Source organism: Apostichopus japonicus, chromosome 19 (assembly GCF_037975245.1).
Source record: "Apostichopus japonicus isolate 1M-3 chromosome 19, ASM3797524v1, whole genome shotgun sequence".
Taxonomy (NCBI): Eukaryota; Metazoa; Echinodermata; class Holothuroidea; order Aspidochirotida; family Stichopodidae; genus Apostichopus; species Apostichopus japonicus.
The window spans coordinates 20032666-20052530 of record NC_092579.1 but is presented as its reverse complement, the minus strand read 5'-3'; the positions used below and the strand labels follow the sequence as shown (position 1 = coordinate 20052530).

The 19865-nt window shown below is 36.8% G+C and overlaps 2 protein-coding genes across 6 annotated transcripts in view; both read left to right on the top strand.

Moving 5' to 3' along the window:
• LOC139960479 (growth factor receptor-bound protein 2-like) overlaps nt 1-6910 on the top strand; it is a 29188-nt gene extending 22278 nt beyond the window's left edge. Inside the window, exon 5 of the mRNA XM_071958861.1 lies at nt 347-6910. Coding sequence (XP_071814962.1) covers nt 347-553 — 207 coding nt within the window. The 3' untranslated portion in view covers nt 554-6910. The remainder of the gene's footprint in view (nt 1-346) is intronic.
• Nucleotides 6911-10647: 3737 nt separating this feature from the next.
• Nucleotides 10648-19865, top strand: part of LOC139960256 (growth factor receptor-bound protein 2-like) — a 71047-nt gene continuing 61829 nt past the window's right edge. For 2 of the 5 annotated variants that reach the window (XM_071958466.1, XM_071958468.1), the window contains exon 1: nt 11132-11274. The gene's annotated coding sequence lies outside the window, so the exon portion shown is untranslated. The other 3 variants (XM_071958469.1, XM_071958467.1, XM_071958465.1) reach the window with 3 other exon arrangements.

The following is a 19865-nucleotide window of genomic DNA, read 5'->3' as shown; positions in this document are numbered from 1 at the left end:
ATCTGTGTCACTTACATTGTTGCATTAAAAGATATACAGGGTTTGTTCTTGGCTTCTCACTAGCCACCAATACATAAAAGGATCGGCCATTACTATCTTAGGTCTTGTAAGATCTTGGTCGGAAATTCTGGTGGCTGGTGCTGTCTACCAAGGGAAATCCCTTTAAATATTCCGAACACAGGACTTGCGTACCAGAGAGAATGATCTCTGATTAGAATCCCGCCCTAGCCAAGAATGTCTCTCTCTGTCAGATCTCGTGCACTCTCCTCCGTATGTAAATGTGTGAGTAGCTTTTAAAATATTGAAAACGTTTTCTTCTTCTTTTTTTTGCCCTTGGTCCAAACAGAGGTTCCGAAATCATCCTGGAGTCAAAGAGCTGCTGAAAGTGAAGGCCAAATACGACTTTGAACCTCAAGAGCACGGGGAACTGCTGTTCCGTTGCGAAGACATCATCGAAGTTCTGGAGCAAACAGACGCCAACTGGTGGAAAGGAAAGTGTAGAGGGAACATAGGCATGTTTCCCACGCCCTACGTCGAGATTCTCGAAAACTAGTCCGAGGCGAGATAGAGAGGGAGTTTGGTTTCGTTTTCTGTATTTTCTCTCGATATATCCACAAGTTTTTTGTGAACTTTGAACTTACTTTCTTTTTGATCCTCAAAGAGCAAGTTATTTTTTTCCCTTGAAGACACTTTTTTGTCTAGTTAAAACTTTTGTGCCAACAGCAATATGGCAAGAAGGGACCTTTTTCTTCCCGATGTCGGCAGTTGATACGTGAGGCAAATTTACACTTATAGGTGTATTAATTGTCGAACATGGCAAAGCTGTTACGAAAAATACTGTCTTTAAATACATATCTGTAACTTTAGTCTTGTTATAATTAATATTTCCTTTTTTATTCTTTTTTGGGGAGGGGGGGGGAAGGGGTGGATGTGATGTGTCGGGGTATGGTAGCATTTGTTAATACAGAGGTGTGTACTGATGTTACAATGTACACAGGAAGAAGCCTCATGGAAGACAATGTTTCACACACTCACTTCACAGAGTTCTTTTTCAGACAATATTTTAACTGTCAGAATGAAGCATTTTCTGTGCTCGACTGAAGAAGAATCTATCATGATATTGCAAATCCACTCTGTGGCTGTAGTTACTAAGCGGACGTATTGTTCTAAGGGATATTGCAAATAATTTCCAGCAACCTATGCAGTAAGAGACAAGGAAACAACATACCACTAATTTTCAACCATTTTTTTTATTTTTTATTTTAACATTCATGCGGTAGCTATGTAATAAGCCAGTATAATATTATAATGGAAAACTTTGCATATAATTTTTTTCAATGAAATATTTTTGCACACCTCTCTTTACTGCATTTAAATCTATCATGCTTGACAAAAAAACTAACATGCTGTTCACATCAATCCACTTAACTTTGTTAAGCTGTGAAACGATTCCCCCACCCCTCCACCCCCTCTTTATCACCTGATATTGTGTTAAGAGCATTCTTAAGAAGGAGGTTAGCTGTTTTATCAAGTAATCATTGTTGTATGAAGTAGTTGAACACAGGAATATGAAGTCTTATTAATATTAGTGGTTTACCTAGTTACCATGGAAGCATACACTAACAGTTTGTCAACCAAAAGATTCTTTTATGCCAGTGAACGAGAGTATGTTCAGCTAACTTGCAGTGTTAGCTCGGAAGTTGTTCTTTTTTTGTCAGTTAACGACTAAATAGTCTTCTTTGCTTGTGATTACTTGTTATTTTAGCTATGGGGAAATATCAACTAATTGTACTGCTTGAGGTGAGAAGAAATTACTTCACAGCAATCCGACTCAATCCATCTGGTTATTTGTTTTAAGTCCAGGAACTGGTTTCTAAGGGTTTTCCGCTAGTTCGAGATTTTCCGTTAAACAACCAAAAATATTCTTTTTTCAAGGATTTCATAGTGACAACCAGTTCAGCACTTTTAGTAAGAGTGTTTAACTCAGACTTTCCTCCCATTGTTATGCTCTTTCATCCCAGAAAACTGCCCGCAATGTCGAGGCAACCTTTAAATCAGAATGTCTGTGATGTCAAATCGAAACAATCAAACGGTCCTTTTAAAAGTCCCAAGGAATAAGCTTGGGTGTGGACTATGTTATGAAACATTGGAAAGGAAATGCACACTAGCAGGTTTATCTTACCTTGATGATTTCTAAAAAGGTGCAGAAAAAAGACATTGTCATCTTTTTTTCTTTTCTTTTTTGTGGAAAGCTTTATCAATTTCTCACTAATTTTTGTACACTACTCAAGTTTGAACCACCAAATATGTCATTTTATGCTCTTAAGGATATGAAATGTCGCCGCAAAAGGTCTCTCAAGTAATATTAATAGCAAACCACAATTTTGGCTTACTAGATATCACATGATGTGTATGACATGGAAGTAGAATTGTTAAATATGTGTATGAATGTAAAATTTTATGACAGTGTTCTTTATTGTTATTTGGAGACAACATTGTAACATCAAACACTGATGCAGTGGGGAAGGATATTTGCAAGTGTAAATTCTGTGATTGGCCTTCAAAATCCATTATCAAGGCTGGTGACTTCTACTTTTTGGCCCAACAAGAGCAGTGTGACAAGCTCAACCAGTTCAAATGATAAATATTTTGCACCAAGAATTTCTTTGGAGGATTTTAGACAGTTGATGTTTATGCCCTTACCGTAAGGACTGTGACATTTGAATAAAATCTTTCAGTGAGGACAAAATGCTCAGAAGGGTGACAAACAATTTCTTGTTGAAGTTTGAATAACTATTTTCTAGCACTTTTGGGGGGCGGACGCTGATGATCACCGATTGAAAGTTAATAAGGTGAAGAACTACAGCAAATAGTTTGGCAGTTCGAGTGCTCTAGCATTTGGCTGGCCACATCATGTGGCTATGTGGCAACATCATGTGGCTTTTTCATGTGGCATTTGACTGGCTCCATTATATGGCTACATCGTGTGGCTCTGTGGCAACTTCACATGGCTTTGTGGCATCGTGAAGTGGCTTTGTGGCATCGTGGTTATGTCATTTGGCCAAGTGGCTATGTCATGTGGACTATGTGAAGTGTTCATGTTGTGTGCCATGCAACTATATCATGTTGCTACTTCATATAGCTATGTTGTGTGACTATACTTCTATGTAATGTGGTTAAGGATGTCAATAGGTTACATGGCTGTGTCAGTTGGCTACATGATGGGGCACTGTCATGTGATGTTACGGGTTAAAACATAACAAATGTTATTCTTTGAACTACCGGAATACCCGATTTACAAATTCAAAGAAATCACTCAAGTATTTATGAAAGCTTGTAGCCTGCATCATTCACTGCCCACATGAAATAGGAAACCGTTTTTTTTTCCCTTTGTATTATCATCATTATTTTGTTCCAGATTAGACAGTGCAAATTTAAACACATTTTTTGTTTCTAAATTAGAATTACCCACTTATTATTGTTTTTATCTGCTTGTGTCAGACAATGGAAAAAGGGCCACGCTAGTCATGTAATCCTGGAAAGTTTAAAAGAAAGTCTCCATGCCTAGGAAACAGACAAGACAATCTGTTATAAGAATATATTCTTTTGACAAGATGGCAATCCGAATGGTCAAATTCTCTGCTTCCTCTTGTCGACACTGACAAATTTTGAATGCAGATCAACTGTTTGAGAGTGTCACAAAAGAAGTTCCCATACCCTGGAGCCAGTGATAGTTTTTCTATGCTGTTAAGAAAAAGAAAAACTAGAAAATTTGTGATATCGTGACCAGATGTTACTGGTGTCCTCATCTACTTCTTCAGAACGGATTAATTGTCAACACTTCCAGAAACAAATTGTCTCGTATTTGGTCAGATCAAGAGGAGAGATTGTTTGATAAAAAAATGAACAATTCAGATGAAATGAGGGGCACAATAGCTGCAAACATATAGGTTTCCAATTGCAGATACACTTTATCTCCAAACTGTCTATCTAGGGAACATAGAGACCAATTGTAAATAATGTAAAATACAAGTGGCAGCATGATTTATGACAAAAACATTTCTTTTGTAAAAGTTACTTTTTTTAATTTCTTTCTTTCCATTTACCTATTATTTGTTTGTTGTTATTCCTTTTCTGTAATTTTTTTTACCCAGGGTTTTCTTTCTGCAAAGTTTATTTGTGCCTCTAAGGGTTTGATTACTCATATGTGCCATATTTATAGTTATGTGCTGTCAATCATGTGGTTGTCTTTATACCATTAATTTTTTTGTTATTTCTTTGCGAAATTTGAATTGTGAGTGTGTGTGTAGGTGTTTACAGGCCTCTAGGTATGTGTATCGAATCTACATCCTCACACAGAATGTTCACCCACCAATTAATGCCTCCACCCCCCCCCCTCCCCACCATGACCCCTCCATCTGAAATCCCTCTTAAACTGCTTTTCAAGTGACCTATATATTTTTTAATTTTTGCATACACTGAATATGTATCAGATGATCATTACCTCAGAATGTTTAGCAGGAGAAAAAACACACAATTGACTCTTAAAAAATCTGGGAGCTCTAGTTTATATAGTATCAGTATTGAAGATGACAACTACAGGAATGTGGTATCGTTTGTCAAAGTTTTCTCTTTTGGTATGGGTGAAATCAAACGTATATATGTAAATAGACATCTTGTAAAGGATCTTTGCATTAATCTTTACTTAACATTTGATTAATAATGTATGCTGTTGATGAAAGCATGAATATAAATGCAACTGTTAACACCCTCATCGTTTTAACTCCGTCTAGCCCGAGGGCAATTGTGGCAGACGTTTTGGGGCAAGTAATTGGAATAGACAAAAAAAACGAGTAGCAAAAACAGAAGATATTTAACAGTGGTTCCATAAGTTTGCCAGATTTGAGGCAGCTGCTATATAGTCTCTCCTATTTTTGTTTTGCGTTATTTTCCTGTTACATAAGACAGATTTATTTTACGCCTTGCATTCTATTGTTTATTACGCTTTGAAATAATGATATAAGTTTTCAACTTTTCATGTTAGTGTATTATCAAGACACTGAAATGCACCCATTTGGCAGTGGTGTGAAAGATATAGATACATAGCTGATCAAATGCTGTTCATGTTTCTCCCCACCCCCCACACCCTACCCCTACTACACCAATACAAGGTCATTCCTTTGCTGGTGAGGTTCGGTTAGTCCTGATATTTTTAAATTGATGTACCCAGTTTTCATTATAGTAACCACACATGCTACTGCTATGGAAAACGTTTCCTTTTTTCTCTTCTTAAGCACAGAGTGCGTACCCATCGTTCAGTGGGTACACGTGCCATCATCATGAAATCCGCCATAATACTATCAAACTTGAAGTGTCTAATTGATTATGGTTGTGTTTTCAATTAAACAATAATTTGAAGAGGCGAAAAAAGACAAAGAAATTGCTTTGTTTTACAAACAAAGAAAGGAAACCAAAGGCAAAAAGTTGATTATTGACAAGAGTTGAAAGAGAGAGAGAGAGAGAGAGAGAGAGAGAGATAGAGGAATTGTCGACTGTATTTGTTTTTGGAAGTGATTCAGGAAAAGTGACAATTTCCCACAGTCGTAGAAATTCTCTCGCTGATGGCCAAGTTTCTTTCTGTTTTGGGTTCGCAGAAAATAAGAAAGGATATAAAAGAAAGTTATAATCGATGACTAACTAAGCGGGGTAATTATAGATGGTATATGTTTTAGGAATGTGATACAGTAAAGAACTGACAATGTCACACTGTAATCACAGATTTGTTTTTTGTTTTTCATCATTTAAATATTCTCATGAAAAGGTAAAATTGTCTCGTTTAGCTCTGGACTTTCTTGTGCGAACAATGAGCTCGTAACGACAAAACCAGCACAGAAAGTTTATTACTTATAGGGAGCCAAAAGTGAAGGAATTCTATTCGGTGTATATTTATGAAAGAGATTCAGGAAAAGATAGTGAGAATGTCACTAGTCACAGAAATTGTTTTAATGAATATAAAATGTTTATTTTCTATTGGTTTTTCAGGGACAGTTAGAGTTTATAAAGCAATGGCAGCATCATTGTACCTTAAATCAGAAAAAAACATAGTCTGGAGAAGACATGCTCAATGTGTAGCTGCAACTATACACAGAAATGGTTCACACTTAATTAAAAGCAATGACTAGCTCAGAAATAGATTTCCAATAATTGACATTTGATTTTGTTTTTTTTGGAGCATGAGTATAATTGTGTTTTGCCTTAGACCTTAATAAGGTTACACAGTGTAGGCCTAACCTGATCTGCATATAGTAGTCCAGGCAAATTTTGCTATCGGTTTATAATGTTGAACATGCTGAGTTCCAACTTCTCATCTGTTTGTGGGTGTACGAAACGTACTCAATGGATGTTTCCCTGGAATAAAATGCAGAAGTGCATGGAGGTGCGCAAGGGAAGGGTTGTATAATTTTAGTTATGAAATGCCAGAAAGCTTTGGTTAGAGATTGCAAACGGTAGGACGAAAGTAGGGATGGTTGAATATAGGCGAAACCCTCCGATAGTGTGAAAGTAATTGTATTTAAAACAATGGTATAATTTGATTATGATACGTGTAGTTCATTATGGAGAAGTTAGATTTCTTTTGTTTTTCCAGATTTTCTTATCTTATCGTGATTGTTCAATTATAAGCATTGTTTTTTTTTTTTTTTAAATCATGTTCTTAATAGTTCTCTTCTCCCCCAATCATTTCTTTGGGCTGGAGGGCAGAAAGTATTATTTTCAAATTTCAAAATATAATGGTTTGTATAAACCAAGAACAGAATTGTTTTGAAAGAATTGAAAACAGTTGGAAAGCTTGTTAAATAAATTTAACTCAGTTTATGATTAAATAAAGGATTTAGTTATTGCCCTATGACAATTTTTTGACTCTTGTGTTTTTTGTTGCTGTTATGTTTTAACCTCTGTGTACATTGACATGGTGAAACAATGCACCGACAAGAAGTCTTGGTGAATGCCTCTTGAAGTTTGGTGGACTTCGCAGGCAGACTTCTTCTTCTGTTCATGGTCCTTATTCATTTTTGGAGAGATCACATGTCACGTGAGGTCAATAGAGGTCAAAGTCTGAAAGTAAACGTGATAACTCCACGAGGAATGCTCAGATGAACTTGACATATGCCATTCATTTACCAATTTGTGTTGACAAGAAACCCTTGTGTTTATTGTGTAGGTCAAAGTGTTGTTTGAGGTTAATGGAGGTCATATTATTAAAACCTAGCAAACATGAGAACTACAAAACTTGATTTGTACAATGTAGTTCTTGCGTTGTGTTTTACAAGAAACACCAATGTTGGTATGTGGGTCAAGGTGTCATTTTTGGGTTGAAAGAGGTCAAACCCATTATAACGCATTTTGTATGGAATTGTCACAATATGATGTTATAAAAAATATTTTAACTGATCGAGGAAACATGATTACGTGCTGAAAAACAATCCGACAGATTAGTCCACCTTGAATCATGCAAATATGACGAATGTGGGTTGGGAAAATATAGACGGACTGGGAAAATGTGGGATAAAGAATGTGTGTTCTCATTTTCATAGTATAACATACTTACGGGAAAAAATGAGGGCAAAAAGAGGACCCGACGGGGTACGTAATTCTCCCGTTGGTCCAACCTGGCTCTCACCAAGCTTGCATCAGAACAGACAAAATTATGGCAAAACCCTTCACAGGTTTACAGAGTAGATTACTTAGAGGATATCTACGTTATGTTGCTTGATCGGAATACTGAAGAAGAAGAAAAAACTATTAACCGAACGCAAAATGTAAATTTAAATAAACTTAAACATTTTAGCAAGTCGAACCATGGAGGTAAAAACAGACGAAAAAGCTTGTATATTGACAAAGGTGTCACCTAATCAGGAAATCCACACCTGCAGCCTGCTCTTGATACAAGTATATTAATTAATTCTATTCTATAGTAAGATACATAGCTTTGATCACTTAAAAAGGAATTACTTCCATGCATAGACCATGGAGCTATAAATAGCTCCATGCATAGACGTACACCCCATTCATTCTGTGGTAGATGCATACTGCGTTAAACACAAGAGTGATGTATCTAATTACAGACTCAGGTTTGTAATGGGCTACTTGGCTTGCAGATAGATTACCACGATCGGGGTGTCTAATTATATTCTATGTGTAATGTGATTTCCATCGCTACACTTCAATAGTTCTGTAAGTTGTTTGCAGGTTCAATAGGTCATATATTATACAGGGAGTTGTTATTCCATAACAACTCCCTGGTTATCCCATTAAATATTATAGTTTATATGTGTATCGTGTTTACACTCATGGGTGTATGTGTAAAGAGGGGGTGGAGGAGGAGGGAGTTGAACGTATGTAGTGATCGGAGGGGAGGGGTAAAGCGTACAACCGTTTTAATTTATTGGGGGGGTGTTGTTTGTTTTTCTTACTCTAGGCCTTGATTGGCTTCACATTGCTGTTTGGATCCAAGTCTGTCCTATTTGACTTTTTTTCAAAGCGATGTGGATTTTTTTGTTGAGAATAGGGATGAAGTAAAGAGGAACATTTGAAACTTAACACTGTTAGATGTGATTTGCTGCCAATCAAGATGTGTACACAGAGAAACTTTTTATTTTATTTTATTTTATGGAATCGTGCGTTATTTTGCAGTGTGATCACTCTTCAATGTCGAAATATGCTAGTCAGTAATTATGATTATGCATCAGTGAAAATTGGCAACATTCGGAAAAATCCGAGCGATGATGCATTAAAATTCTTAAAAGCGGTCTCAACATATTATATTATATGTCCCCTTTATGATACACACAAGGGAAGTATATTCGTTCAACGATGATCCGGATCGAAGGATGATTACAAATTTAAATGTGTCTAACAATGTGTACGCCTACGCAGATCTCATAATTCATTCGCAATAACCACAAAAAAAATGTTCTTTCGATAAAGCAATCCGTAATTCCACGAAGTTTTATCTCTGTAATGTTTATGATCGCTTCGTTCAACGAAGCAATGTGATTGACTAATTATATCAACAAGAAATACAGGAACTGCTGGACGGCACAGCTCGAAATATGGCTGTCATTAATTTCACGTAACGTAATTTTATCAATGTATTACTGTATGGCTATACGACAGCGGCATTGAGGGTGTTTTGGAGAGATGAGGGCGGATACACCTATTCTGTCCATTAAAGCATATATTGCACACAACAACTCGTATTGGTACCGGTAGGTATAGTGGAAACTGAGCTTCTAACTTGGGGATGTCACAGTCTAGCTGCACTCATTGGCGTAGTTCAAGGAAAGGTCATCCCCGGAGACATTAGACAGACGAATGTACGTATAATTTAAAGTGATCAGAGTAAAAGATAGTAGGCCTAAATCATTCATAAGATATAAAGTAAGTTTACTCCATGATCAAAACAAAGGAATACGTCCAAGCAAAGTTAATTGAGCAATTGCATGTTTCCCAGTGTCTCACATACCCCCAGTTCGTCCCCTCTTCTTAAGTCCTCTCCCTTCCCCCTTCCGATGAACGGCGCACACCAGTTTAGATTGATCTATTATTATATATTTAGTTTTCTGAACGTGCGCCCTCTTTTCAAGGTTTTGTTCTGCACCTAGCGAACATAGAATTTATGCCACCGAAGTCTTAGCTGAATGAAATTATTTTCGTCACCAGAAATATTGAAGAAGTACAAAGAAGCCATTTTAAAATGAGGATGATGGTAACATCCGGGGCTGCGGGGGAGGGGGGGGGTGGTGGGGGTGGTGGGGGGTGGTGGGTGGGTAATCCCAACGGAATATGTTTGTCGATACAAATTGGGTAACTTCTTCTGAACTATATGACATCTCCCCTTCCTTCGCTGCTAACCATTTAGGCGCGAAGAGCAACCTATGATAACGATAAAGGTTGCTTTTCAGTTATGTTTCATCATGATAAAAACTAAACTAAAAAGGATATTTTGGAAATTAAGTGTGTATATTATACTATCTTTTCTTCAACTACTTCGTGTGAGAGGAGGCGATGATTATCAAAGACCGTAAAACTTATATATGCTTCCAATGATTAAACGGCAGTTTCTGACATCGCCCCATTACCATGATATTACTTCATACAGTATTAATACATTTTTGGACCGTGATAGAACGACCAATTTCACTGTGCCCTGATTTCTTCTATTTCAAGTTTTCTCGATATTTTCTTCACTTAGTTAATTTCATTTCTCGTCCGTGCGCGAACCCACATACAGGGGTCATATGATTTTCTTGGAATATGTACACCGAGACCGATGAATAATCCGTCAACTTCCAGGAGTTCGTCCAACGTTCAACCATTTAAATTAATGACAACCATAAGTCGTTACAGGTCGAGAATTATAGTTAACCTAAGAAAAAAATTAATCCCGTGGCTTCTTCTAGAGATTGATCGTATTCGTGTATAATATATTTGTGCTGCCCACGTCTATCAGGAAATCGTGTTATAACGCCCTCGCTCAGTATCGTTTCTCAATCTCAGTCGTCTGCACGCCTTATTGAATCAGCGGGAAATAGCATCTAGCTGACAGATGCAATGAAAGTTGGTCAGTGAAAAAGTACTTCTCACGATCACAGTATTGTGAATTCCAGGAATTATGAGCTATGTTTCTTCAGAGATTTGGCAGCTTGGTCTGATTTTTTTTCTTACCTATAACTCTGCCCTGAAAGTTACATGAAGCATTTTGCCGATAAATCTCTCATTAATGCTTTGACCGTCTATCAGCCTTAGTTTCGTGTGTTTCGTGCATTTACGTAGGGATATATTCCCAAAACAGCAGTTAGTTCTGAGGTTATCAATCTAGGTGAGATCATTGCAGACTCCGGATTATATTGACATTACATAACCGCAAGCAGAATGGCAGCGCAGGACAACAGAGTAATTGGTTCACTACACTTCACTACACTTCACTACACAAGTGAAGGCAGATAGCAGCGAGAGACAACATTTCCTTCCTCAGTCGTTGAAACGTAGACAATAGTGGTTAAAGAGAATAAAACCGGATCCCATTCAATCAAAACCACTCCCGTTTCTGGTCACACTCGAATCGGTAAGTGAAATGAAATGTAGGCATAGTTTAGTAGAACTATGCCTACATTCGTTCCTCAGTCGTTGAAACGTAGACAATAGTGGTTAAAGAGAATAAAACCGGATCCCATTCGATCAAAACCACTCCCGTTTCTGGTCACACTCGAATCGGTAAGTGAAATGAAATGTAGGCATAGCAAAAGGTAGACCTAACTAACTGTCCTTAGGGCCATAACCTAGACGCTCTGATACTACAGGCCTAACGTTATGCTTATCCAGGCTGCAGTTTATAGACTTAACCCACTGCGAGAACGGTCTTGAGACAATATATATGTTGAGCATGTCCTTGATTTTCTTCCTAATTCGCTGAGATGTCTTATCCCTACATTGATTAAGTAGATGATAGACCTAACAATGTCACAGTAACTGTTAGTGTTAGGCCTAGCTGAAAGTTTGCAAGAGAAAAATGGCTTATAACTTACAAGAAAGATTCATCGCCCAAGAAAGTGACTGCCATTCCATGAAATTCAGCAATATGTCTGTGATTAACTGAACATTCACATTATCTTAACTTGCCATTAGCCCAATTACTTAATACTATAGCCTAACATAATTATTTATTTAGACTGAAATTCTGATGGTATTGTGGGCCTAGTAGTGGTATAGTACCTACTGTATACTATGTCAGGTCAAAATTTAGTGTTCCTCTTTTGTATAGCAGTTTACAGTTATGAGGATTGTGAAGTTTGTTTCTAATACCATGGTGAAGGTACATTGGTTGCTGTGCCAAAAAAGTGCTATAGTTCACATCTCTACATTACGTAGCTATTCACATCTCTACATTACGTAGCTATTTGCTCGTTTGTTATTTGCTATGGCAGTATGGGATAGCCTCCTGAATATTTAATTCCCTGTAGGTATGAGGTACAGTAATTTCAGAATGCTGGGAGTAATAGCACAAACAGTCTTATAGAGCAAAAACAGTAATGGGGATCTCTCTGATTTTGCTTATTTAGTTTTATACTAACTAGTGTTATTTTATCAATGATGATTTGAATTGATTTGCCTGAACGAGATTATCATAATACTATATGAAGAAAGAACAAATTTAGTGAATGGTACGGTGAATAATTTCTTGCCACACTGCATAGTGTGTATTTGTAGCTTCTAGTGTGTACAGTACTTACTTACTGTATAGCAAACTACTATATTGTGTAGGGGATCAGCTGGTTATAATCCTATGTACCTTAACGACAGTATGAATTCATTCTATTTTGTCGCTAATACTCAGATTGTATTAGATATAGTGATTGTGCATGTGTGCTCTCAAGGTGCTACTCTGTCCATGTTTCATGTAGTGATGTGTGATGAGAAAGGACATCCAACTGAAGAAGTAAAGTTGTAGCTGCTCAGTGGAGATCGTCTTTGTTTCAATGCTAAAGCCGCAATGTTGGAACTCTAATTTAACCAGCTAATGGCTACTAAACAATTCCCTTAGAAGTCGTCTGCTTAAAGGCATTGAAGACTCGCCCAAAATCGCGTGCCGCCCTCTGAAAATTTAACTTTCAGTTGCTTGCAAGTGAAGTTTTTTTTGTCGCTATAAAATGCAGACAGTAATGAAACGTGATACATTGTTATCTTTTATCTGGAGCTGAGATGTCCATCATCGTGCTATGTACACTGTGTTGTGGGTATTGACCGTAGCTGCATGTATTGACTGAACACTAGTGTCTAATTACCGACGGTAGCAAGCTGTGTGTGTATTTTCTGGGATCTATGGTGGTGTCTAAACACTTCTGTTACACCTCATTCGAAACTAGGTCAGATTGCCGGCATCAGACGTACCTTTGAGCGCAAGTCTTCACTCCCTTTGACTCATAGTCGGTTTGAAAAGACCCAATGTGGTAATAGTAAAGTACAATATGTTTATTTTCCAGTTGTTGCAGTAATTCTAAACGTTATGTTAACATCAATAGTGGTTGTTCCAAGTTGACCGCAAATTTAGAGTGAACGTTTGAAAGAAATATATATTAAACTTGCAGAATTTTGGAATCAGGAAACATGTCTGTTGAGTTGTTTACAGTGTCAAGTTGTTTTGTATTACGTACTGCCACATAATGTCCATAGCATACAACATGTGTTGAATCATATAGCAGACAGCCATATTCACTTTGAGATAAACCTATTCATTTGATGACAACAACTTTGTCTTCAAAAGCATTGTCTTTTGTCAGCTATTGTTCATAGTATGAAAGGAAATGCTCATGATAAAGAAGAAAAACAAACAAGATTAACAAGGGAACTTCAAAACCGTTAGACATTTGAGAAAGTTGACATTGAAAAAGGTGATGAAGTCCTTGAAGTTTGATCGATTGAGCAATTTAAGTTCTTAGTGACATAATTGTATATTAATCTCACTTACTGTACATATGTTTGATGTGGGCTATAGCTCTTCTACAGAACAAACTCAGAGTTTTAAAGCACAAACAGTGAGTGAGTTAAAGTTAATTTTGTGGTTTTAGTCTCACTTCCTCTAAAATTGTATGACTATTACATTCGACATTTAAAGACGTAGGTCTCTGTTCTAAACTGTTATGCCTGTAGAGTTGACAGAACCCAACTAACTGCAAACATCCTTCCATATATTGTACATGTCCAGTGCCTTAAAGTAGAACTTTGTTGAAAATATGTACTGTGCTCCATTTTGGAACTCGTCTTAAACCTTCTCCCAGTAACCAGAAGCAGTGGCGGAGCTAGGGGTATTGGTCAGAGGGGGCGAGAATGGTCTGTAGGGGCGCTTTTGACACTAAGCGGAGCGCCACCACAGGTTGGCGCGGAGCGTACAGAATTTTTTGAGTAAAGATGCTCCCTAAATCGCCGGAAATGACCCTTTCCAGGCCTCTCTAAATTTGCAGATATACAAAGAATAAATAGCCGTTAGAGATTTTGACAGAAAATTACACCAACAAAATGTGACAAATGTCAATAGGTAGATGTGAGCGCAATAAAAAGTCAATAATCGCGAATAAGTAAAAAGTGGTAAAAAGCTGAAAAGGGCGCCAGCAGTCCATTTGAGTCCGTCAGGGGGCATTTGCCCCCCTGACTATATAGTCAGTCGTTCTTCTATTTATTCTGGACGCTTCGCCACTGACCAGAAGGTCATATCTAACATGGCTGTTTATGACTTTACATGAACCTACCATAGTACAGTAGTTAACTTTACAACCATACTGCTGCAAGAAATATCAAATATGTCCTAGATGTAACCATTTATAGTACTTCAAATATTTTTTTATGTCAGTTTTTTATTATTTATATTTTTCATTTTAGGCCTACTGTAAACGTGACTAAAAAAAAAGACAATAGTAGTTAGAAGCGTGATAGATGTGACAATTAATAGTAGCCTACCTACAGAACAGTACTTTAAACATGTATATACAGTATATAATTAAATAATTTGTAACAGGTCTTCTGTTTCAAGGTTAAAATACTGCTCTCTTATACTCTAGCATCTCCTGGCTGTTAAAAGGACAGAATATTTAAATTATGAATAATAGAATACTGACTGGGAAATTTCATGCAAGGGGAATGAAAGTAAAAGATGGCTATGCACCTCAGGGATAAAATATAGAACACTCACTCGTGTCAGTCAGAATGAAAAGCTCCATTGACTGACACACTAAATCACAAAAGTAATGTGGTCTCTTATCCTAGACAGAAGTTCTCACTAGCTAAACGCTAAAACCCAACACCGGATAGCTGAAAAGTTGGCCTTTGATGGCACCATCAATTTTCCGTACCATGATCGCCGCAGATTTTTTGCTATATAGTCAGAGCCTGAAGTTTTCGCCACTTGTAAACAAACTTCTTCACTCAGTAGTAAACAATTCTCGTACGCTGCTCCTGGGAGGCCTAAAGGTGTCTAAAATTGCCACAATTGATCCAATTTTGGCACCACATGTATATATATGCTTCCATTCATGCTCTTCAACATGCAAGCCCCCCACCCCCCCCCCCCAAAAAAAACTGGGACATTCAGTCATCTTGCGTGTTCCTTAACAATGTCTGAGAACAATTTGGAGAGTATAGACCTCCAGGAAAGCACTTTTGAAAAATTCTAGCAATTTAATATAGCTTGCTATATTTAGTAATTTTTCTGGAATATATGGCATCTACAGAAGGCTTGCTGAAATTGACTCTTTTTTGGGGGGGGGGGGGGGAGGTCAATATTTCGACAAATACCATGAGTAAAAAAAAGTCTCTGCACATCTGAATTATGTTTATAAAGATGTTATTGATGTTTTTGGTTTTTCAACATGTCTGATATAAGTAATCTCTGACCAGAACAGGTTGTATTTTCCACTTTTTTTCTTTCCGTCTTTTCAAAATGTCTCATGTTTAAATCAGACACCAGGTCTAAAACTTTATCGTGCACAAACTGTGTATGATGTTTTCATGTGAATCGACCGATCATGTTATCTATAGCCTTAGCCTACCCCTGAAAATTATAAGTCAAATAAATTACTTAGTATCTGCAATGTTCGTGTGGGTGAATGATATTTAATATAAATATGTAATTAAGTCAGTCTGAAATTTGCTGTGATGTATACGTGACAGTTCACTTTGTCACATAATTTTAAGATACTATATATGCATTTACAGTAGATACAACATGAGTTAAAACCACGACATGAAGCCGATATATATATTTACATCCATCATAAGGTGTGCATATATACGGCATGGGTCATTCGATAAATTAAGTGGCTTAATTTTTGAGTTGGTTGGTGTCTCTGTATTACACACAATACACAAGTTGAATATTGTATGAAAAATAATGATAAAATTATAAAAAAATATAATGGTTACAGGTATGTATACAGTACATATATTATCAAGCATCTTTTGTGCTCAATTGGACATTTTAAAAAAGGTTAAGAATAAGTACATATCTATAGACAGGTTAAAGTGGGTTCTGTCTGTTGACCTAGTCTTGACCAAGTCATTTGTAATACTCGTTTTCTCGCGGTCAAAGTGTACATGCCACAGAGTCCGTTTCTGCCTACCACGAATGTGCTTGCCCACTGTATTTTACATGCCTTGAGGATCTGTTCGATACAAACGTCTTATTTCTCCAAAGAGGGGCGTGTACTTATGCAAGTCACAAAATCTTTATTCATGTTTAAGTTACGAAATTGCATGTTTCTTTCAAAGCAAGAAATGGAATAATTTAGCCAGTATCGCATTGCAAAGTGCTACACAAAATCGTCATATTGCTATTTTAAAAGCACAAAGAGGTATGGCAGCTTTTGTTCACAGAAACTATTGTCTTTTATATGAGCCACATCAAATTTAAACAATTAGTTATTCTTTGATGTCATCCAACAAATACTTTGTCCTTGACAAAGGTATAATACATTGTGAACATTTGCAACGGTATAATACATTGTGAACATTTGCAACTTATATCAAGGTTATATACACAATCAACTCTTCTCCATTGAAATGGTTGACCTTGTCGTATGTGTGCAAGACCCAAGTTTTCTGCTGTATGCTGTATGCTATTATTTATTGCTATACCTACAGAGGAGATTAAAAACATTTTCCACAACCAGAGCAAAAATGTTATAATAAGCGAAATAAGGAAAATCTGGCCTAGTCACAGAACTTATGCTAATAATGCAACTTAGGTATTTAATTTGTTTATAAAACACAGTTATTTTATATCCAACCTTTGAGGGACCAGATTAGGGGGTACAGTAAATTGCTCCACTAAGAACTTAGAAGCCGTGTGGTGAGCTGTGAAGCCATCATGTATATTGGTGATTTTAGGGCCCTTTGAAGTTAATTGGTCTCAGCTTGTCTTGGGAAAAGCAAATCAAAGTTTGCCAAGTGAAAAGTAGGGGCCTAGTATAAACATGTACTGTACAACTTGTTGGAAAGTTAATTATTTTTGTGCACTTAAAGTTTGGACTAGATGCAGTACTGACATTTTTGGTTTCGATGATAATCGTAACATGCATTCATGATGGCGTGTGTTTATGTGTGCGTTTGTTTTTCTATCTGACCGAGGACTTTAACAAAAGAATTCCAGGTCCTCGGTTGTGATTTCTAAAGAATCACCAAGTCCTCGGAAGAATTCTATTGTATGGGGTATTGTTAAGGTTAAGGTACGTGGATTTGAACAATGGAAAATATAATGGGGTCCTCGGTTGGAATGTAATACAAACATGGGTGTGCGTGTGTGAGTGCGTTTGTGATGCCCAGCTTCAAGAAGGGAAGATCAGACCAATTTCATATTTAGTGTGTAGAAGTACCAAATTGATTACAAGAAGTCTAATGTTTTTGGTGCAGTTCAGAGGTCATTTGAGGTCATCAGAGGTAAAATCATGAAACCCTTGTAAACTTGTACGCCCTAACTATACTGTACATCACGTCAGATTCATGAAGAAACTGCTCATGTTACATCATCGAAACCACAATGCATTTTTGCATTCTGGTTATACAATAGATGAAAAATCTGCAGAAGACCTCTGGTTCCCATCCTCCCAATCTTGTTCTGCCAGCTACCCAAACTTGCATGCTGACGTCAGTGTCAAGATTTAAGGCATCGGTACTATACAATTAGTGTCATAAAGGAAGTTGTATATAAAAACAAAAAAGTTGGCAGTTGTCCACATCCATGACATAACCAGATTTAAATGACAATGGATGGGATATGTATCTGCCGGTTATGAGTTAAAAAAAAAATAATAGCTGTGTATCCTGGTTTCTTGAATGTCTGGAAAATTCATTAATTTTCCAGTCTTGAAACATTTCAGAGTTGAAACATATCATATATATACAAATATATATGGCGCCTGGCCTGACAGTGTAAATGACATGCAATGCAGTACTCACCATGTGTTTTATGAATTAGCATCACAAGTCACTACTTGCTGGTAAGAAGCCGCACAGTTTGCTAAAAAGGCTATAGATATGTTTTACAGTATTACTATGTGTCAGTTTTCATAACAATTTTCATAAAGAATGTCTGTTGTTTCGGTGATTGCTCATAACATTTTTTTTTTGGCTGTTGTTGTTGTAATTATACAATTTATCTCATTAAAATGTAAGAATTTATCTACACTATTTAGTTTAATGTGGAAAAACAAAGGTTTCCAAGATATTAAGAGATAATCGTTGCACAATAAATGACTTGTTGTTTGCATCAAATTCAGTGGCTAGGGGTATTGGTCAAGGGGGGGGGGGCGAGAAAGGTCTGTAGGGGCGCTTTCGACACTATCTGAGCGGAGCGCCACTACAGATTGGCGCAGAACGTACAGACATTTTTTGAGTAAAAGATACTTCCTAGATCGCCGGAAATGACCCTTTCCAGGCCTTGCTAATTTGCAGATAAACGAAGAATAAATAGGTGCCATCGCCAACAAAATGTGACAAATGTCAACAGGTACAGTAGATGAGCTGAAAAAGCTGAAAAGGGTGCCAGCAATCCATTTGAGTCCGTCGGGGGCATTCGCCCCTCCTGACTTTATGGACGCTCCGCCACTGATCAAATTCAGATAACAATGAAAGAAATATTAAAAATTTGCCAGTAAAGAGGAAGTAAAGTTATAAACATAGCTCAGATGCAACCTACCTATTGCACTATAGTACAGATTACATATGCAGTTACAGTATAATGTAACATTCAAACTCATATACACAAACAAAATGAAATTATTTCTACATCTGACTGTGAGTTATCCAAAGATCCATGAGAGTTTTGCAATTTGTGTTGACCAGGTAATCCAGCTAGGGAAATATATCTTTTTTTTTTGTGGTAAAGGGGTTGTCTTTGTAACAACTCAAATTTCCTCTTTTCACAAAAAGTAAAATTTATGCAGTTATAGTGTGCTTAAATGCGCAAACAAAATAAAGTTATTTGTACATCTGACGTTGGGGTTTTGGTAACTAACTTTATATCATTTTATACATATTGGGGTTTTGGTAACTAACTTTATATCATTTTATACATATTTAAATTATATTTCACTCAAAATTGGAGCCTGCTCAATATAAACAGGAGGTTGTAAGGTAGGTCACTCCTAGTTAGACATGAGTTTCTAATATAAATGTGGAATTTTTGATGGACTTAATATTTCATCCCTTTCCTGGAACATTCAAGTTTGTTTGGTACAGTACCACCAGTTTTAAAATTTCCAATCCACTTTGCCGACCAATGCTACCATGTGTCATACTGTACATCATGTGTGGTTCGGTAATTGAGGGATCTTTCGTAGACATGTGTAATTTTCTTTGTTTTAGAAAAGCACTGAGAGGTAATTTAGGAGTAAGCAGAATATATAACTACCGTATCTTGGTGAATCTGTGTCACAGTAAACCTTTGACTTTAAACCTTCAAAACATAGTGCTGTTTTAAATATCATTGTACAGCAAGGTGGCATCTTGTGAGCATTCTACTTGTAGTTACTGTATGTGGATCTGAAAAGCATCTACAATACTAAATTATTGTGCAGTAACCCTGTTTGTCTTATATATGCATTAACTACAGTAAACTACTTTGTCTACTTGATCAACCCATACAGCATAGAATTTATGGTTTAAGTTCCGACCATGAAATCTTTTGTTTTCTTTCACTTTTTTTAAGTACTGTACAATAAGTCCATACAGTACGTGAAATTTCTTTTGTGAGCACACTTGTACATGTGCTCTGTGTATAGAGTTGATTACACTATATACATGCATCATTTATTTCAATG